This window comes from Juglans regia, chromosome 2 (assembly GCF_001411555.2).
Source record: "Juglans regia cultivar Chandler chromosome 2, Walnut 2.0, whole genome shotgun sequence".
NCBI lineage: Eukaryota > Viridiplantae > Streptophyta > Magnoliopsida > Fagales > Juglandaceae > Juglans > Juglans regia.
The window spans coordinates 3,328,016-3,350,413 of record NC_049902.1 but is presented as its reverse complement, the minus strand read 5'-3'; the positions used below and the strand labels follow the sequence as shown (position 1 = coordinate 3,350,413).

The 22,398-nt window shown below is 30.9% G+C and overlaps 2 protein-coding genes across 2 annotated transcripts; one reads left to right on the top strand and one right to left on the bottom strand.

Moving 5' to 3' along the window:
- Nucleotides 1–4,464: 4,464 nt before the first annotated feature.
- LOC108988504 (transcription factor bHLH162-like) lies at nucleotides 4,465–5,627 on the bottom strand. The gene is made up of 3 exons (XM_018961773.2): nucleotides 5,486–5,627; nucleotides 4,641–4,976; nucleotides 4,465–4,533 (listed from the first exon to the last, which is right to left on the bottom strand). Exons 1-3 carry the CDS (start codon nucleotides 5,624–5,626, stop codon nucleotides 4,465–4,467), a joined length of 546 nt encoding a protein of 181 aa, XP_018817318.1. The 5' UTR covers nucleotide 5,627.
- A 14,065-nt stretch (nucleotides 5,628–19,692) lies between these two features.
- Nucleotides 19,693–21,728, top strand: LOC108988489. Its single transcript, XM_035687347.1, has 2 exons — nucleotides 19,693–21,221; nucleotides 21,319–21,728. The coding sequence occupies exons 1-2, from the start codon at nucleotides 19,814–19,816 to the stop codon at nucleotides 21,726–21,728; spliced, it is 1,818 nt and encodes a 605-aa protein (XP_035543240.1). The 5' UTR covers nucleotides 19,693–19,813.
- Nucleotides 21,729–22,398: the final 670 nt, after the last annotated feature.

Sequence of the window (22,398 nt, the reverse complement as noted above, 5' to 3'; positions counted from 1 at the left end):
AAATATTCTCCCTAATTTTAAGTAAAATGATCGAGGAGGGTCCAAGTTTCACTTGTCGGTAGGGGAAAAACCTAGTTTCCATCCAAAATTTGTCAATATATTTGATAAGGAGACATGTTTGATCTACAAAAAAAAAATTATACAAAAATAAATTATTGTGATTTGATATGAAATGTCAAATTGTACGTAAAGCTCATTTTCTTGTCAACTAGATTTAACGGCCTCTCATATATATCAAGCTACCTTAATTTATAAATTTGAGTTCGTAGAATCTCTTTTAATTGTAGCACTTTGTTCTTATAATAATAATTAATAATTGACTCGTTTGCAGTATACCTGCTAGAGATATGGTTAGATATATATGAGTTAGGGGACCAAACTCTTTCGCATGCCTGTTTGGTGAAGGCTCATCTAGAAACCTCTTTCAATTTTGAATATTACTTGAAGTACCTCAAAATTAAATTCAACAAACTTCTTTAAAGTTGATTAATTTGAACCATCGTTTCATTTATGTAAGTAAATGGGTACCCCAAAACCCACGTAGAGTCCACATGAGTGGAAAAGTTACAAGCAACGTCAATTAACTCCCCATCACAAGTAGTTAATTAACTCTTTACCACAAAGAGTTAATTAACTAACCACCTCATTAAGAGACTCTTTAAATAGGAGTCTTACGTATGTTAGTTTTTTGTATGTGAGGAAAAAGTAAGTGAATGTACAAACAAAGACCTTTCCCTCTCTCTATAAATTTTTAGAACAACCATCTTAAACTCTTGATCTTTAAGTATGAAGTCATTTTGGGAGACTCTAGTAGCCTCTTAAGTGATGCAAAAGTGTAATCACAACAATTTAACGTGGGCTGTAAGACGAGCAAAGATTCAGACTTTTAGAAATTTTGTTCTGATTAAATTAATTCAGATTAACCTTATCTAACATTGGCATCATAGCCTATATTGCTTGTTTTCGTCCATATGAATATGATTACATATTGTTTGATGCTTTAAAATGAGTTTAAAACTATCTAATTGATGATATGCCATAATTGTTTGAGTTTTAGACATTTCATTAAAGGCTCTGCTATGACATGTTTAACATCAAATTTTCAACATGAAAAAATTCCTTATAATTTCATAAACATGTTCCTTATATTAGGTGAAATTTTGTTGCATATAGAGTGGGAAATCCAAAACCCTAATTCTTTTTTTTTTTTTTTATCAGTAAAACGTAATTTTCATTAAGATGAATGAAGATAGGCATGGCCTATGTACACTGAGAGTATTCGTACAATAGAAAACACCTGCATACATTCTCAAAAAGCTAAACACCCTAATTCTAAAGTTAATGTTAGGATCAAAGTATTTTATCCTAATTTTAACCAACCATAGGTTATCTTCTGACATATCATAAGCTTGTTTTGGACTTAAAATGAGTAAGTTATGGCCAAATGAAATCAAGTGGTCCAAAAAATAAAAAATAAAACTAGAAAAATGGGTTGATAAAGAGATGATGAACACTAAACTTTTACCAATCCCACTCCTGGCCTTAGAGAGTGCACTCCCCCCATGCACTTTCAGCATATCGATGTAGCTTATAAGGTGTAGCTTACAAGTATATTGATGACGTGGCTTCTCTATTTATTTATTTATATTTCTATAAGAATTGTAGTATGATTTTGTTTGGAAATGTAATATTGGGTATGTAATTTTATTATAAAGACCATGTAAAGGGATGTGTTTCACGTGTATCGATATACTTTAAGTTTATCTTAAGATAATGTATCAAATTACCAATAAAACTTTGGGTGGAGCCTATGTACAATGTGTTTAGCAAAACAATTATGAATTTTTTTTATACTTGATGAATAAATAATATATGCATTAGTTATGAGTTTTTAAGAATTCTCTATAAATTTTATTAGAAATTAGTTAGATATGGTATTTTAACTTATATAGTGGGAGATGAGTACTAGTTTTTCGTGAAATTTTTTATCTCACTAGATATGGTACTACTTAATATGATAGTTTATGTTATTCGTGTATATATATATACATATCAAAATGGAAATCAACTTGAATTTTCTTCTTAGATCTGATTAGCTGAACCTTTTTTTTTTCATTATTAAGATCATTAATTAACAAATTTTTGTTAGCTGGCTTATATATTGCATGTATTGGTCGTAGGACATAACTAGCTAGCACCAAATGCAAGGCTAAAACTAAGGGTGCAACCCACACCCTCCAAACGGGATATTCCCCCCGGTATGGGTGGGGGGAGGTTTTGCTCCCGAACTCCGACCCCACCCCCGTGGGTGGGGTCCCCTGTCCACATGTCAGGGGGAGGATTAGCTCCTAGTCCGTCTGCTTTCCCACCAGACAAAAAACCACTAACCGGCAACGTAGATTTATAATCAACCACCAAAAGCCACCACCCAGACAAAAACCAAGATCATAATCAACCACAAACCAGACAAAAACTATCAGTCATGGCTTAATGAACCAAACCAGTGAAACAAAAACCAATTAGAGAGAGAGATATTGGCTGGGGCGACAGAGAGAGGGAGAGAGAGACCAGGAAGGCGAGGCCATAAAATACTAAACCAGTGGCACAGAGATTGAGAGAGTAGAAAGAGAAAGAGAGATACAAGGATCACTTGAGGAATTAAGGAAGGGCTGGGGACATTTTATTCAGAACTCTATATCAAAACAACATCGTTTTATTAAAGAAAATATTTTTCTTAATATTATATATATATATATATATATTAAGCGGACAGACGGGACCCAATGCGGGCAAACCTGATCCTAGCCTGGGCAGGGTCTATGCTTAGGTACAGGTGGAGGCCTGCACCCGGGCATCTGACGATCGGGATCGCCCGGCCACCCAAGCAAAGGCCGGCCGATGGAGGGCAGGTAGACGGGTTCGGGGCCACCACCCACCCCTAGATGAAACATGAAACTCTGGACCCTTTATTCTTAATTAGCTCTGGCAATCTTAATTCGGTCTCCAACTATTTTGCAGACATGTAGACAAAAAATGATATACTACTTTCTGATCAAAGTATTTCATGGCTCTCGAGATATTAATGGCCGGATCTCACAAAAGGGTAGTTGCCATTGGACGCCGTATGCACGATTATTTATTATATATTCGTTAAATTAATTAGGAATTAACAGTAATGTTAATTCCATGAAACGAAATAAGAAGTGTATGGAACTGTTTTGGTTCTCAATACAAATGTTATCATTTACAATTTAAATCTATTTGAACTGATGTTATCCATACACAATATTTAAATTTGAATACTATTGTATATGAGATTTCTGTTGTGGAAGATCCTTATCTGCTAAAGAATCGGGCTTGCATGCTGAGTCATGAGGAGTAACTCCAACATAATGTAGGAACAATATTATATTTTATATATACAAGCTGCTAGCTAGCTCTACTTTTATAATTTCTTCATGTTAAATTAAGATGTGTTAATTAGTGCCTCAAAAATATTGCTGCATGAAGGCCGAAGATCTAATTAAGTAGTTTAATTATATATATATATATATATATATATATATATTAATATGTGTGTGTAAAGCCTTATAAATTGAAAACATTCGGTGATTTATATAAATTCAGATAATGAAAATGAATTAATAAGAAATTCATGATCAGTACTAGTACTATTACTGGGAAAAAAAAAACCATTGATTGGTTGGGATCGTGCATCGATCGACCACATGTGATTAATAGCCAGATAACTATAAAACTTTCAAATTTATTTGGCATTAAATTCATGATGATCACTACGTATTCCTGTTGATCGAAGAACTGATAAAAAAACATGCACATGTACGCATCCATGTAATTAATAGCTAGTTGATAAAGCCTTTTAATATTCTTCTTGATATATATATACAAGATTAATAGAATACAAATGTCATTTCTCTTTAGGAGCTAATTCATTGTCAGTATCTCGCTTCTCAAGATCATTAGTTGATTATTATTTTTTAATTTTTATATATTTTTATTTAGTTAAAAAAGTAAAATTTGATCAACAACTAGTACGTACTAATGATTGGACTGACATATTATCATTTAGAAGTTTATTAGAATTAAGAAGAATCAGATAATATATAATTGGGGAACTTTTCATAGTTTCTTGATTTCAGATTACATTAAACAAATACAATTAACAATATCAATAAAGGATTCAAGATGTGACTTAATAATTTGTCTTGAATTAATTTATGCTCGCACAAGATCGAGGTCAAGAACTTCAATAAGATCATATACGGACCTTAAATATCTAGGTAGCACATACATATATATATATATATATAGATATATTATATATATGGCAGACATATAACTTGCACACAAATAGTGAACAAACAGGCTTAATTAAGTACTGTTGTTGAATGCTAGCAGCTAGCTCTGATGAGAAACTAGTAAGATTTGCATGCAGAAACCCACTCAGTTTTTTAGTTCTTGCAATCTTTGCCATACCCTTGAAGTCTCAACCCCAATTCTAGAAATCTTCGGCTGGAAAAATCATCAAACAGAAATGATGATTGGGATCGAAGAAAATAATTATCACAAAAGAATTACTAGCATTTAATTAAGATCATGTTGTATATATAGATATATACCTGAGCATGAACTGTGTGGAAAATTTTATCACCCACAGTAGAAAAGCTACCGCTGACAACTTCAGCACCTTCTTCCTGAAGAATACAAGTAACTTCATGCATGAAATTCTTCTGCAACCCACTTATCAAAATCACTTCTATACTGGAACCCAAGTCTCTTAAATCAACAACAGGAAGCCATGAGCCATTCCCCGTGTCATCAATCATATTACAGCTACCAGTACCTAAACTCACTGCAACTTGTTCCTTCTTACGCTTTAACTTTTCTATTCTTTCTCTCAGCTGGGTGATATAGCGGGTGGCGTAATCAAGCTTATCTTGCTGTGAAACCATGTTCTGAAACATATAATATAGAAAATAAATAATTAGTACTTAACCAAATTAAACTAGCTAGCTGTACTGAAATTAACAGATCATCTGGGTACTTGAATATGATCTCTTCTAAGTTATATAATTAACTAAAGAAAAAGAAAGCTGGAGACCGCGTAGATTAATCAATATGAGGTAAAACTAATATATTTATATATGTAGTTTGTTTATAAATATATATATAAGCTGAATGTCTTCCTATAACTTAAAAAGCATATCTCTATTATTGCTAATTACTGCTCATCAACAGTAAGAAAAGGTCATCTATCAGCAAGCTTCTTGGCACAGAAAAAGTCAGTGAGATTAGCTCACGATCTCTGAAACCAAAAAAGAAACAAAGCTTAATTTCCAATGGAGTTTCCATGAATTCGAGAGAGCAGATAAAAAAAAAAAAAAAAAGTTAATGCGTTTAGTCTGCAAGCATGAAAATCATATCTTCAACTAAAGATAGATAGTGAATAATTAGATGTGAGTACCCTGGAGGGTTTGATGTTTTGGAGATCAGGAATAAGAGAAGCAAGCTTAAAGCATAGCCCTTTCATATGGATTCTTCTGTTCCTCTCCACTGTCTTTCTATTAGGCTTCGTTGCATCATGATTACTGCCTGTCTTCTTCATTTTCAACCCTCCAATATGATCACTCTGATCTCTCTCTCTCTCTCTCTATTCTTCTCTCTTTTCTTTTAAGCTCGATCTGTAAGCTGATGGTTTTGAGTTCGAAGTGTGACTAGTTTTTATAGAAGTCAGGCGGCTTTCATGGGCATGGGCATGGAGATAAAACAAAAAAAGATTTGAATTTTGCAATTAAGGGAAATTAAAGAAACGTAGGAAGCACAAAAGCAAGTGAGTGGAACTTCACAGGAAAGATCCGTTGTGAAATTAAGCCGAATAGTAAATTTGATCGAGTGTGTTCTGGTGTGAATGGCATGCAGGCTCCAGGGCCCCAGCTCTATGGTTCCGGCGCCTTGGGGGGGCCGGGGGGAAATTAAATTAAATTATTTTAATTTTAATTTTTACATTCCATTTTTATTTAAAAATAATTTCAATAGTTTGCCAAGTAAAATTACTGATTAAGATTTTATAATACATTTTCAACTAATTTAGGTACTGAATCTTTATTTGAAAATTATTGATCCACACCTCTTTCATAGGAAGGATTTTTGTTCTTATAAAAAAAAAATGTCGATTAGAATATTTTATCAAATCTAATTTTATAAGACGTGCTTCATACTATCTTCGGGTCATTTGGGAACAGAACTGTTCTTAGGTATATATTCTCAAAATTTAATAAAACATCTTAACTCAAACTATTTCACTACTATTCACAGATATTTTAAAATATTCTTAATATATAAAAGAGCCTTGAAAGCAATTATAATCATTATTATCAATAAAGTTCTATAAATAACCTATACATTTAGAAAAAAGTAAGCCCTTACCTTTTCAAAGATTATACAAAAAAATTTTATGAACATTCGAAAATTAAATTTTGATATTTATAATTTTCACATTATATATTAAACTAATAAAGACGAAAGAAAAGTGTATTCTTAGAAAGAAAGTACTTAAAATAATTATTATATGAGAAACTTTTGAAATTAATAATGACATAATATCTATTTAATACTTTTGAAGTTATCTTATTGGATTAATTAATTTTCTTAATTAAGTATATAATCCTTTTTAAAAAAATTATACTTTTAGACTTTTTTTGGGACCTTCTTCCAATAGAGTAATAGGCAATTACCTAATCAGAAATGCTAAATGTCTCGAAGATATATCTCGAAAATATGTCTCGAATTTTTTTTTTTTTTTTTTTTTTACGTAGTGATTAAGGAAATACACTAGTGGTAGAATTTTCCAACAAATATTGGTCGCAAATACACTAGTGGTAGAGTTTTCCAACAAATGAGAAAGTAATTGTGACGATAATTATAAAACTAGCAACGACTATAGTCATCATTAATAATCTTGCTGTAGTATAATATTGCCAACAAGTTGCATTTTGTCAATTATTTCATTTTTAACTTGAAATCTCAAATTTTAAATTTTAATTTTTACAATTTCAATAGCTAACATGTGAGTATGTAATTGTATGTGTGAAATTGCAAGTATAGATTAAATGAGACTCCCACTTAATACCAATAATGTTGTCGAAGTTTGTACTTTAATTTTTATAGAGAATCTTTAATTATGTTCTTATCTAACTTATTTCATCTCTTTTATCTATAAAAAACATCTATTAAACATATTTTAAAATAACATTTCTGTTGCATTAAAAAAATTGCAGCCTTTTAAAAATAAACTTCAGTTTTCAATGCAGCCTTTTACAATATTGAACAATATTTTTAAATTATTTTATTTTATTTTATTTTATGTACTGTATTATTTTTAATTAGAAATTTCTAATTGAATAAATCTTAACAATCTCCTCACACTCCCACTCTATATTTTTTTTTAATTTTTATTATTTTTTTCTTCTATCAAATATTTATTATATGAATAATGAATAAAAAATTTAAAATAATTTAAAAAGAATAAACTCAAAAAATATTTTAAAAAAATATCTAAATTTTTAAAAAAATATAAAATATGAAATGTAATAGAAGTTGTGTAACAAAACTCTTTCAAATTTGCCATGATCTCCCAAGTCCCAACACCTCAAATTGCAAATATTATTTTTCTTATGTTTTCGTACTCTTTTATTTTACTTGGTTCTTCTGATATTTGATTTTATATCAATTCCTTAATTGGCGCTACCTACCACAAAAATTTTCTTATTGATGATGTGAAAGGTATTTCTAACTTTTAATAACTAAAAATATCTTCTTGAGACTGAATGAAGACGTATAAATAGACATGATACACTATTATATTAATAATTAAAGAATAATATTTTATTACTATAGGATATCATTTCAAAAAAATAATAATTGTCTTCATATTATTTCTCATAATTACGAATCATAATAAATCACTTTCTAAATTAATAATATTTTCATTTGAAAAAAAAAACATTATACTTTTTTAAATTTCAAATTAATATTCTCTTTTTACATTTTATCATTCCAACAATGCTTACATCTATGTAGTTTTTTGAAAAAATTAAAAATATTATTATCTTATTTTATTTTAATTTATTATTATTGTTATTGTTGTTATTATTATGTACATGTCTAATTGGTCTTATAACCAGTGGAGTAATGCATGTCCTATTATGATTTCAATATAATTAGTTAATTTTAAATATTAGATTTGTTGTGTGTTCAATAATTTTATATTTTTTGCTTTCTTCATTTTTTTAAAATATATTTATAATAAATTGTAAAAATTTTTGCATAAATTTATGATTATCTTTACTTTTATCATACGTGTTATTTTAATTGATATATACATCTTAAAATTCATATCTCTCGTATTAGAAATGCAGCAGCACTATCAATAGGGAATACGTTAAACATGTGATGCATGGAAAAGATATAATAAATTAATACAATTATATATATTGGCCGAAGACAGATATGTTCAATTATGATCGATGGTATTCATCAATATAAGATCTTGCATGTGTTGGAGATGCCGACACAAAGAGTTTCTAATTTCCAATTGAAATGAATGGCTGGCTGGTCTGTTCAAAATATACAGGAGATGAAGGTCACAAATCACCCCGCAAATTGAGAGTTACTTAATTTCAAGATTATTGCATGTTAGGGGTGTTTAATTGTGTTAACAGGTCGTATTCGTATCGTGTCAAAATATGTATATTATACTATATGAATCAATCATAATTCAACTCGTTAACATTATTGTGTCAAAATCTCAAACCCCAATACAATCCATTAACATAATGAGTTGTATAATGTCAACTCATTTTGACTCATTTATATAAATGAGTTGAACAAACCTGAAATTAACCCGTTTAACTTAATTAAGTTTAGTATGATTTTATATAAATGTTAAAACCACAATATCTATAAAAAAAATAAAACTAATTACAAGTTTAAAATTATAATCCAAATAATAAAAATATCGAAATTAAAATCCCAACGAGTTTATTTTTAAGTATAAGGATATAAATGTAAGTTTAACTTTCTTAACGAGTCAAAACAAGTTGACCCGTTATCCGTTATCAGCCCGTTAAGCAATCGTGTCTTAAAGAGTCAATTCGTTTTGATCCGAATCCGTTAAAACTTAATCTTAACTCATTTTTATCGTGTCGTATCTATATTAGATTAATAAATCGTGTCATATATTACCATCTTTACTTTATATACCGTAATAATCTAACGGAACACAATTTCTTTCACAAGTTGTGTTACAAGTCATGTCACATCAATAAATGAAATCTTCAAAAAAAATAAAGGAAATACTAATTTCAGATAAACTTTTTATCGAAAATTTTTCCAGAATTGCGTTTTATTTTATTTTTTTAATTTAATAATTAAGAAAATATTTTTAAATAAACTTATGATTTTTTTATATATTTTAAAAATATTTCAAGTGTTTAAAAAAATAATTGAAAAATTTTTTTTTTTGCCTTTCGGTGAGTCCTATGTGGCTGTAGCAGAGTTCCAAAAAATAAAGAAGATCGGTGCTTTATTCCAAGAGTCGCGCTTCAGGCCGGACGGGTGTGAAACCAATTTTCACACCTACCAATAAAATAATGACACGTAGACATTCTATAGAAATTCTCATTACAGTCGCATGTACCCAAAACGCCTCCCCCCTCCTTTCTCCCCTTTCCTTCCCCAACTGAGAAATCAACAGGAGAATTTCATTTACAAATTGGAATAATCTCCGGACAGGTTCCTTAGGGAGAGTCACTCTCAAGAGGTCCATCCCCCCATCCAAGTTGGATTAATTCCTTGTTTTCCCCTGATCTCAGAATCTACCGAGATGCTGCATCTGGTTTTGGGTTGCATAACAAAACTGAGGCACACAACTGCTCAAGTTTCATCACTATCAGTGTAATGCATGGGTATGTATGAAAATGATAGAAACATGTATAAATTTTATTTTATAAAGATACCCTTTTAAAAAAATTTTGAAAAATATAATGTCATTCTCTATAAATTGGCTACAGTATCAAGAAATTCAAAAATATGCCAAAATGGGTATTTAGGTCGGCGGGGAATGGGGAAAAGCAGCAAATGCACATGGGTAGCATTCATTTTGATGAGGCAGGCAAGCAATTACTGCGCAAAACACATGAACCATGTGGGTGATTTAAACCCTTCATTTAAAGTTTTTCAAGAGCATCAGTGACTGCAATGGGATCTGATCAAGCACTGTTTGAAGAATTACTGTTCAGAACTTGTTTTCTTTTCGTTTCTGGTGGGAGAGAGAGCTTCGGCGTGAGGGAGCTTCAAACAGAAGACGATTTTGCAAGGGCTACCTTCCGTCGGCATCGAGCGCAGATGGGGGAGGGAGAGGGAGCTTTGGCTTTGTACTTTTTTTTGGGGGGGGGGGGCTTTTGGTATCGTGTGTCTTGCAGATGCGGGAGGGAGGGGGAGAAAGAAGGAGAATGAGACGTTTTGGGGTGTATGCGGGTGTAATGAGAATTTCTATAGAATGCCTACATGTTATTGTCTTATTGGTTGGGTGTGAAAATAGGTTTGAAACCCATCCGGCCTGAAGTTTTTTCCTTATTTGAAACCATCATAATTAGCCGGGCGGTTGTCTTTGTTTTCTTCACCGTACATGAGTCGGTGCATCATGTGTTACTGTTACTAACTTCTTAACTAAGACAATCATGTTTTGGCTAATTTTTTATATTTTTTAATTATTTCACCCACCGAAAATTAGTCGTTTGGATTCGAAGATGAGTTGAGATGAGTTGAGATGGGTTGTGAATAGTAGTGAAATTATTGAGATGAGTTGAGGTGAGATGGTTTTTGGATTGGAAGTGAGTTGAGATGGTTTTAACTTTTTGGAGATAAGATAGATGTGGGTCCCACAAATTATTGCATAGTGTTTTTAATAAATTTGTTTTATTTATAAATATATTTATCCTTAAGTAATAATAATTTATAAATTATCTACCCAATTTTTTATTTTTTATAATATATTTTATAATAATATTTTCTGGATTACAATATTTTTTTCTAACGGAATTTGTTTGTAAAATATTAAATACAAATTGATTACAAAAAATTGTTTTAAAAATTATTTTTAAATTGTTTCCAAAATCGTTAAATAATAATTTTGATTATTATATATAAAATAATTTTTTATTTTACACCCGTGTGAAGGAGGGCTGGGTGAACGCGTGAGTCTTCATTTGCATTTATTATACTAGTTGCATAGAAAAGTAAAAAGCAATATAAGCTATTTTGTCCTATATGAAAACAAATAAAAAGTTTGGAGAGAGTTTGTTGGGAAGAGTTGAAATGTTCTGAAGTGATCTTCGAATCCAAACAACGCCTAAAAACTGTGGGCACAATAATGAATAATGTGAACCCTTTTTTTTTTTCAGTTGCATCCATAAGAAGATTAATGAGGTCAATTAATCTGATTACCCTTCTAGAATTTTAAACTTTAAAAATTGAGTTTTGCTACACAACTTTCACCACACTCCATATTTTTTAAAATTTTTAAATTTTTAATATTTTTTTAAAATATTTTTTTTTGAGTTTATTCTTTTTAAATTATTTCAAATTTTCTATTCATTATTTATATAATAAATATTTGATAAAATAATAAAAATTAAAAAAAATGTGGAGTGTCGAGTGGGTTATATATATATATATATATATATATGCCAATTATTGCCGCGTGATAAAGGATAACGGAATCTATATATATATATATAACCCTATCTAATATCTTAATTATTGACTTTGATAATAACAAGCTATCCATCCATAATTTTTTTTTTTTCTAATCAGCTTTCCATGTATACTTGCTCGAGAGAGAGAGAGGGAGAGATAGATATATATATATATATATATATATATATATATATATATATATTTGATCATGTACATGACATGCAAGTAATATATAATAATGTAACTAATAATAACTAGTTTATATATATATATATATATATGTATATATAGAGCATATCTTTTGCCATTTAATGAGTGATAAGCCAAGTAAAACATATATATATATATATATATATATAATATATATAGGATTCAAATATTCATTTGGACTCGATTTCTCAATGTTTATACGCTACTGAAACATGAATTTTTTTAGTTTTAATTTGTCGATCGAGACCCGAGAGAGAGAGAGATTGTTGGGAAAATATGGAAGATATGAAAAATATATGTGCATAAGCTTTGTAAAATAGAGAATAAATAAAATAACAATAACGTAAAATTTAAAAAGAGAGAATCCAATATTGAGGCATTTTATGATTGACACTTTTTTCAGAATATAAGATTATGTCGCCTCCAAAACTTAAGATGCATTAGAATTCTTGATAATCTACTCCTAAGATACAATATTAACGTCGCTTTTCATTAATCTTTTTTTCAGTGCACACAAAATGAGAACTTCGAATCTGATATAAAAGAGAAATGTTTGAATCACAAAAAGATTTTACAAACTGACGTGACTTGATGCGTTGCGTCATATTATAATGTTATTTTTATTAGAAAGTAAATCTAACTTATCATATAAATCCACGTCAGTTTTTTAATTTACTTTTGTAAAATCTTTTTGTGGATATAACATTTTTCAATATAAAATAACCAAAAAAAAAAAGACACAAAATGAAGGAGGAAGTGATTCTCTAAACTTCTAGAGAATTTGCATTGTTTAAATTCGTGTATGAGGTCCATTGTTTATAAACAATGAAGTGATACTTGTGAAAAGTCATAACTTTTCAATTCCAATGAATGCATTTAAAATGTTTTTAATTCATTAAACATTTTAACACTTCATGCAATAGCCCAGCGGTTAGCCTCTCTTTCTCAAGTGGTCTTGGCTATTAATTCAAGTCACCATGCATGGCACTAGGTCTGTAACCAGTCCGATTTTAGACAAAATCAAGGACCGAATCGGTATGTACTAGTTTTACATTTTTCAAAACTGATTACTTCCTGGTTATTCTCATAAACCGGTACCTCCGGTTTTACTTGTTTCCAGTCTAGTCCGGTCTAGTTTTTCGATTTTTTTTAAAATGTAAAAAGTATATAATAAAATATTACTTCTTATAATAAAATGTTATTAACAATTTCAAATATATATATATATATATATCATGTTTAAAGCATATGATCAATTAAATTTTTTTCTTTAAGATTAAACTTTTATTTTATAAATTATAATAACATTATCTTATATATAATTATATTAATAACGTATGATCAAACATATTACAAATGTTCATATTTAAGATTAAAATTTTATATTATAAATTATAATATGAAATTATTTCATATATAATATATAATTATATATAAAACTTATATATATATTTTGTATAATATATAAAATTAATATATATATATATTTTCCAATTGGTCCGGTCCTGTCCCAGAAACTACGGAACCGAAACCAGACCGGATCCTGCCGGTTTTCATAATATAGGAACCGGTTCCGGATCGGGCTAGTTCAAAACTGGACCAACCAGTCCGGTTTGGTCCGGACCGGTTTTTCGATTTAAATTTACACCTCTACATGGCACCACCCTTTCATTTAAAATTTTTCACCACATTGAACCATGGTTCACATTAATTTCTAGTAAAATATTTTAATCATCTTTAAGTCTAAAACCAACCAAAAAAACACTAATAAATTAGGTGAAATCATATCATATATATATATATATATATATATATACTCTATTATAATAAGTGGCTATCTAATTGCTACATTAAATTTTCTTATTTTTCTGTTAAATTTTCTTGTTTTCCGTTAACCTCCATTGTTTTTCATGTTAACTTCTGACCCAACACAACACTTCTTCTCCTCCAATCCTCCCAAAAGCTTATTTTGATTATTTGTCCCCGTCGGCCTCCAACACCACCGACTTCCTGAAAATGGGGGTCGCACCATCGCACATGGCATAGTGAAGGTGAAGAAAACCAATGATCTTCTCTCATTTTCCCTGTTCACCACTACCCTGTGCAGGCAACTCTTATACCTCCCATTGAATAATGCCTATGTACGTACATTTATCAAAACAAACAAAAATCAAATCATCATAATATCTTTTATTGGCCTGCTATAGCTTGCTTGGCGACAACACTGGTCACAACGATGATGGATTCGACAATAACGGTCTTAGAATCGGCGAAGATTTTGAAAGGGGTGGTGGAAAAATTGACCTTGTTGACGATCTCGGTCATAATCTAGGTGCCAAAACGGTGGGGTTGACTGCCGCCGAGGGTGATGCCATTGGCCATCCAACCCTCGAAGAGGATGGGCTTCAACTTTGCCGTGACGTGTATATGGCAGCGATGTGGGTCGCTGGGCCGCTTCCGATGATGCAAACCTTCGTTTTCAAAGTCTGTAGATCATCAATGGCGGAGACCGTAGTTGAGGCTGAAATCGAAGAAGATGAGGATCGGGACTTCGGAAGCTACGGGATTTCAAAACGGCACCGTTTAGAGAGAAAGGGAGGACTGGGCTGCAAGCTATGGGTTTGGCTTCAAATCCGAATGGACTGGGCCCAAAAGAGAATAAAACACACTAAAACAAGCCTAGTCCAAAAAAGAAGGGTCCAATAATAATAATAAAAAAATCACATTCAAATAACAAAATAAATTTCACAACTTAGTAATCATAAGTACCAGAAGTTTATAAACAAAACCACAACAATGAAATATCCTCAAAGAAGTTATACAGTTATCATGCAAAATATAATACAAAACCAAAATACATGGACAAAAGGGGAAATAAATCCCATTTGGCATAAAACACGCCATTAAATATCATTATCTTAATGATTTAAACTTAATCATTTTGTTAAAATACTAATCTTAGTAGTTAATTTGTTTGTTAAAGTTTATTTGTAATATTCTATTAATTATATTACTTGTATAAAAATTGAAGCAATGTCTTCTAAGCTACATATGCCATCAACTATTTTTACAAGTTTTGTAAAAAAACATATTATTTTATAAAACAACTCTTTGAACTAACTAGTTAAACGTGTTTGCACCTTACTTTGACCTACTATATATTTATATATATATATATATATATGTATATGTATATAATTCCCAGGTACGGCCACCCTAAACAGTAAACACACCAGCAGTCGTGGAGAAGTTCAAACTGTCTCAAACGCATATGGAATATCCTTAAATTGACAATTACCATGAATTTTTTTGCCGAAAAATAATTGCAAAAAATATGGATTCCTGTCGGCATCCATGCTGCAATTTGAGACTTTTTCATTATACATGGCTTCTAGATGCACGTAGGGTAGTTACTAGGCCAAGATTCATGCAATTAGTTTACAATAATTCCATTTTTCAGAAAATGAATGACATCATTGATCGATCAACATGAATATTGCTATAACTTTATTTTATTTCTAGTTTTATTTCTATTTTACTTACTTTATTTTAATTTTTTTAATATTTTACTGTTCATGCTGATATGGCATGTTGATTTTGCATTTTTAAAGACTTAAATTCTAACTGTACAGTCTGTACATAATAGAGATGATTTGATATTTTATTAATTGAATGTGGTAATATATAACATGATCCATAAATTTAACACAAACACGATACGAAATTAGTGTGTTTGGACTTAATATAAATTGGTTTGACTCAAAATGGATTGATCCGTTAAAATATGATTAATAAATGAGTTAGTAACGGATCAACCTGTTTAACCCGAAATCAATCCGTAATAACTCATTTAAATTTTATTTCAAAACTATAATTTTATTATTGTTGAGCTGTAATATTAGTATTTCTTAATATGTTCATATTTTTATTGTTGAAATTGTAATTCTCGACTTATGCTCATATTTGTTATTATTGAGATTATAATATTGATTTTATTATAGGTTAAAATACGAAAAATATTGATATTTGTTAATAGTAAGTAATCTTATTGTATTTTTTAGATATTGTGGCTACTAATAAATAAATGTTTTAACTTTTATGTGAAATTATTTTAATCATATCAAATGAGTTATGCGAGCTAGTTCAATTCATTTGTATGAAACAGGTTGAAATGAGTCGTGTCATGTTGATCAATTTCAAATTAATTATTAAACGGATCAAAACAAATGATACGACAATATCTATTATTTAAATGAGATTGTGTTAAGATCTGAAGGTCTGGTTAATTTACACTGTGTTTAGGAACACACCTATTCTTAGACCTGCTCAGAATACATCACACTTATTCACAAATAATTTACTATTATTTATAAACTATTTTACTACTATTCACAAATAATCTAAGATACTATTAGCTTTTAAACAGACTTTTAACTTAACGGATTGTGTTACTACTTCATCTCTTTCGAAGCTTTACAAGAAAATAGAAAAGATCACAATTTTGATTTCTTCTCCAATACAAACTTCAAATACTTATAAACCAGCATCTACAAACTTTATCCCCAACTTTTTCTCCAATATTTGCATAAGTTTTATATTTATATTTATATATTTTTCCCCACTTGGTAGCTCTGTTTTTCGTTAGAAAAGTGGCTACATCTCACTCCCAAAACTAACTTTTGATTTTAGGATTGCTACGGTTGCTCCCCAAGCTACAGTTGCTCCCTAAATTTTGGGAGCAACTATAGCAAGTCTAAAACAGTTTTTAATTTTTTGATTTTGAATTTAATAATATATTTAGATATATTTTTATTCCCACTCTCTCTTCAAAACTAGAAAAAATATCATAAAAATCAAATTTTTTATCTTTCAATAATATTAAATAAAGTCATTTTTACTAAACATTTAAGTAATTTTTATTACCAAACACACATTTGTACAGTGCTATATACTATTTCAATTTCCTCATAATTATATATTTCTAGATTTTTTTTATTCCGTTTTTAATTATTTGTTTCAAATCCCTACTAGTTTTTAAAATTTAACCGTTATAAAATATTATGGTTGGAAAAGGCAAATTTTGATAAAAAGATATATTATTTTAAAAAAACATAATAATTTTGAATATATTATCGTACTTGCAAAAAATAATTTAAATTTTTGTTTAAAATATTCACAAGAAAGTAATATTCAAAACAAAAGGGAAAATATAAAAGAATAACTAGTTAAGATTGTAAAAGAAAGTGACAAAAAAATAATAATAATGAAATAATAGATAAATATTATTTTAATATAATAGAGAGAAAAGAGAGTAGGATGCAGGTGCTTTTAGAAATATGAGTAAAATTTAAAGAAAATTTCAGAAAAATATGATTTTTGATTGCAAGTTTGGAAGGTGAGATGAGAATTTTGTATTTTATTTTAGCGTTTAAAATATTATGTTTTAGTATTATTATTATTTTGAGATTTGAAAAAATTGAATTGAGATTTGAAAAAGTTGAATTGTTTAATATATTTTGTATGAGAATTTGAAAAATGTGTAATGATAAGATGAGATGAGACGAGAATTTTATGTCTCATCCCACCCCCAAACCTGCCAAAAAGGAAAAATCTGCTCATCAATGTTCTAAAATGTTTGAGTGGATTTTATTTAAAAATATGTGTTTTATTAAAATATATTTAAATATATGAAATAAATTAAAATCAGAAATATACTTAACTTTTTATAGAAAATTAAAAAAGTATTTGAATCCTATTAATGAAAAAAGGTAGGAGGAGAACGTTTAAGAGTATCTTCATTGGCTTGGCCAAAATTTGAAGGATGGTTAAAATTTAGATAATCTGTGTCAAAAAGATCCTGCATTAGATTATACATCTCTAAAATAATTTAGATTTCAGTTACAGTGCTTCACCAAATATAACTAACTACAATTGTTTCATCAAATACTAAAATATTAATTTCTCACTCTAAGCAAACAAATTAAATTAATTAGAATATAATTAACAGTTAATATTTAGAATATAATTATTATTAACATTTAATACTACTTTTTAAATATTAATTTAATTAAAATATAATTATTGTTAACATTTAATAATACTTTTTTTAATATTAATTTAATTAGTGTATAATTATTATTAACATTCATAATACTTTTTTTAATATTAATTTAATTAGAATATAATTATTATTAATATTTAATTAATAAAATTATAAAATGTGATAAAAATAAAATAAAATAATTAATTATTTAAATAATAATATTTTATTATTACATAATTAAAATTTAAATATATATTTAATCAATCTAATGAGAATGTTCAACACGTGAAACGTGTTGTCGGGTGTTGTCGGGTGTGGATATAATCAAAGATTCAAAGGTCTCAAGAAGGTCGGCGTGATGGACCTTTTTCGGCTGACTTAACGACAGGGGCAATTCTCCGCCCCACTCTTACGCTACCGCCCAACGTTTTTTTCTCTTTGATTATTATTATTATTATTATTTTAATATATTTAAATATTTTTAAAAAATAAAAAAAAATATATCAATACCTTTAATTATAAAATAAATAAATAAAAATTTTGTTCAACGGTCAAATAGAATAAACAAAGTGAAAAGACAAATTAACTTTTTTCTAGACCCAAAACAAGACCCTGAACTGAGATTCGGTTTAGACATAGTTTGGATTCCGTGATCTCAACAAATCTAATTATCATTTATTATCATTCATAAACTTTAATTTATAAATTTTTGTAATGAACCCAATTAGATTGGGCTTGCTCGATGGGCTTCTGAATATTCTTTGGGCCTAGTTCATTTACAATAATAGTTTCTTTACTATAGGACTTAATTGGACTCTTTTTAATTACTTAGAGTTGGCCTGACCCATGGCCTTAGTTGGTCTGGCCTATGGCCTTCATATTTTCCAGTTGCTTGATAGTATATAGCCAAGGGGAAGGTAGAGTGCGAGGGATCTGGAATTTTGTAGAACTGGAGTACTTTGTATGGAGGTTGGGAACCCTCGAAGATTCCCGTAGCAATACACTTGTAATATTCTCTTCTATCTTTTATCAAACATCTTGCATGCACTCTGAGTCCCCATTGTAGCAGCTCTTCTGTGTTTACACCATCCATTTTCCTTAATACAAACAGCCAACCAACAAGGTTCATTACAATTGGTATCCAGAGCCAACGATCTTGCCATGGACTTGAGTAATGCAGAACTCCAAATATGTTTTCAGAATTATCACCGTGCCCTCCATGATGAATCCTATAGAGATTCTGGAGAAATAGTTCTTACAGTGAAATGTTCAAACGGAAAAAATTTAAAGGTCTTGGTTGAAGCTTCCTTCACCATTTACTATGTGAAGCTCAATATCGAGTATGCTTACGGGAGAGATATCTATCCATTAGAGCAACAACAAGTGAGACACAGAGGAATTCTTTTAGAAGATGATGTTATGTTGAGAGAGACGACGGTATTTGATGATGGCTATCTTCTTCTTGATATGATGAGTGAAAAATCCGAATCAGAAGAATTCCCAGAAGTGAAGGAAACTGTGACGACAAAAGAAAATGGAGCAAAGAATGAAGATGTACTCGTGGAGAAGGGACAAGAAAAGGCACCAGTGGTGGAGCTAGCCAAGAAATCCAACCTTTTCTCTGAGATAGCTAAGCAGGCTGGTGAGATCCAGAAATTTCCAATCCAAGAAGAAGCAGAGGACAGGAACACGGTTAGTATAGTGATCGACGGCCACAATCGCATGAATCCACACTCGGTTCTTCTTTGATATGGTTCTTCAGTTCTCTCCTTCAATGCCGTTATGGTCCCCAATTTTTTTCCTGATGACGCTGTGAAGCGCGACTGGCTCGTCTACTGCTCTTACGTTGCCCTCGAGAGCTGCCAGCTCGTCATCAACGAGATCGATGACTACGTAGCTACCCCTCTCCAACCCGTAAAATTGTTCGTACTCTATCTCTCCAGCCCCGATAACAAGGAGTCGATTATCTCTAGTCTAAAGGAATGCTTAGCAGATTCGGTGATTGCGAATAACTCGATCTTGAGGTTGATTGGTGGGATCATAATCATGCACGAGCAGAACTACAATGAAGCTAGTTGGAAGAGGAGAAAGAAAGGAGAATCATCAATGGAGAAAGCGAGAGAAGCGATCTCCATGTCTTCGTCGTCTCTCTCTCCGCCGCAAGTACCGATGGAGCTCCACTTCACCAACCAAGAGAAGCTCCTGAAATCTCTACGCCACCATCTCTCCGAGTTATCTCGTCCTCTCCACGGCTTTGTCTTCCTCCAAGGTGGCGAGGAGCAATTGCGCAACGACACTGACCACATCGAACTCTTCAGGCAAGAGAGTTACTTTGCTTACCTATTTGAAGTCAGAGGACCAGGCTTCTATGGAGCTATTGACATATTGACTGGAGAGTCCATCCTATTTGCTCCTCGCTTATCTACAGATTATGTTGTTTGGTTGGAAGAAATAAAACCACCATCATACTTCAAGGAAAGATACCTAGTTAGCGTTGTATACTACACAGATGAGATTGCTAGAGTTTTACATGACCAATTCCATGGATCTAGGAAAACCTTGTTGTTTCTATTGCATGGGCTCAATACCGACAGCAATCAATATGCAAAACCAGTAGAGTTTGAGGGTGTGGACAAGTGTGAGACGGATTTGGAAACCTTGCATCCCATTTTGATTGAATGCCGTGTTTGGAAGTTAGAGCTGGAGCTTGCTGTTATCCAGTATGCCAATGATATAAGCTCCGAAGTTCATGTTGAGGTTATGAAAAAAACTAGAGTGGGAATGAAAGAGTATCAATTGGAAAGCGTGTTTCTTCACCACACCTACATGTATGGTGGGTGTAGGCACTGCTCATACACATGTATTTGTGCTATTGGTAAAAATAGTGATGTGCTTCATTATGGGCATGCAGCGGCTCCAAATGATAGGACCTTGGAAGATGGAGATATGGCATTGTTTGATATGGGAGCTGAAAATCGAAATGCAGTGGATGATAGTCCAACTCACAAGAAGAAACATCAGTTTCTCAATCCTTGGGTGTATCTAATGTATTCCAATGGTTCAGTGCCTGGAACTCTATGTGTAGCCTTAAGGTTTTGTGAGAAGATTGAATCTACTCTTGGGTTGGTATGTAAGGATATTTGTGAGCTTGCATTTGGGTGGAGGAACATTGATCAGGAAGGCAACGTGGGTGAGTTTGCTGAGAAATGTAAGGAGAATAAATTTTTTTGCTCACTATATGTTTGACATATTGCCACTTAAAGTGGTTTTTTAGTCTTTTGATAGAGGAAATGAAGGAAACCTTGTTGAAATATATTGTGATGGCTGGGATGTTATGGAATATGAAGCCCAAGTTATTAATGCTCCAACCTTGAGGTCAAGGATTTTTGGCGGGAAAGGCAATATAGTTTACACTTCAAGGATCATGAAACATAAAGATGGAAAACCAACTCCCCAAGGGGACAAAAGTTTGAGGCTTGTTCCCATGTCAATCATGTTTTTGGTGCTATGCGGATGTTCCTTTTATCTTGATGGGATATTTTGTTATGAGAAGAGCAGGTATGACACTAAGAATGTTGCAAGTGATGTCCAATCTCCCAAGATCCAAGGAGGTGGAAGAAGTATGGTGTTCATCGACTTAGTTTCATGGAACGCCACTGCCCTCCAGTATTTGAAAGAAAGGGCCTCAAGTTATTAATGCTCCAACCTTGAGGATAAGGTTTTTTGGAGGGAAAGGCAATGTAATGAACCCAATTAGATTGGGCTTGCTCGATGGGCTTCTGAATATTTTTTGGGCCTAGTTCATTTACAATAATAGTTTCTTTACTATAGGACTTAATTGGACTCTTTTTAATTACTTAGAGTTGGCCTGACCCATGGCCTTAGTTGGTCTGGCCTATGGCCTTCATATTTTCCAGTTGCTTGATAGTATATAGCCAAGGGGAAGGGAGAGTGCGAGGGATCTGGAATTTTGTAGAACTGGAGTACTTTGTATGGAGGTTGGGAACCCTCGAAGATTCCCGTAGCAATACACTTGTAATATTCTCTTCTACCTTTTATGAAACATCTTGCATGCACTCTGAGTCCCCATTGTAGCAGCTCTTCTGTGTTTACACCATCAATTTTCCTTAATACAAACAGCCAACCAACAAGGTTCATTACAATTTTATTATTATTTATAAATTATCTTAATTCATTTCATTATTGTTAATAAACAAATTTTAATTGCATGAAATCCTATTTCTCGGTTTCATTTATACGTCTGAGGGTTTATAAATAATAATAATATAATTTATAAATAATAATAAATAATATGTGAATACTGATAAATTATTTATAAATAGTAATAAAATAATTTGTGAATATTA

What these genes read in the sequence shown, in the direction of transcription:
- LOC108988504 (XM_018961773.2), bottom strand. Translation starts at nt 5,626, where the DNA reads ATGAAGAAGACAGGCAGTAATCATGATGCAACGAAGCCTAATAGAAAG. An exon ending in AAAACATCAAACCCTCCAGG is followed by an intron (nt 4,977 to 5,485) that starts GTACTCACATCT and finishes TATATGTTTCAG; the next exon opens with AACATGGTTTCACAGCAAGA. An exon ending in TCCACACAGTTCATGCTCAG is followed by an intron (nt 4,534 to 4,640) that starts GTATATATCTAT and finishes TGATTTTTCCAG; the next exon opens with CCGAAGATTTCTAGAATTGG.
- LOC108988489 (XM_035687347.1), top strand. Translation starts at nt 19,814, where the DNA reads ATGGTCCCCAATTTTTTTCCTGATGACGCTGTGAAGCGCGACTGGCTC. An exon ending in TGATCAGGAAGGCAACGTGG is followed by an intron (nt 21,222 to 21,318) that starts GTGAGTTTGCTG and finishes CTTTTGATAGAG; the next exon opens with GAAATGAAGGAAACCTTGTT.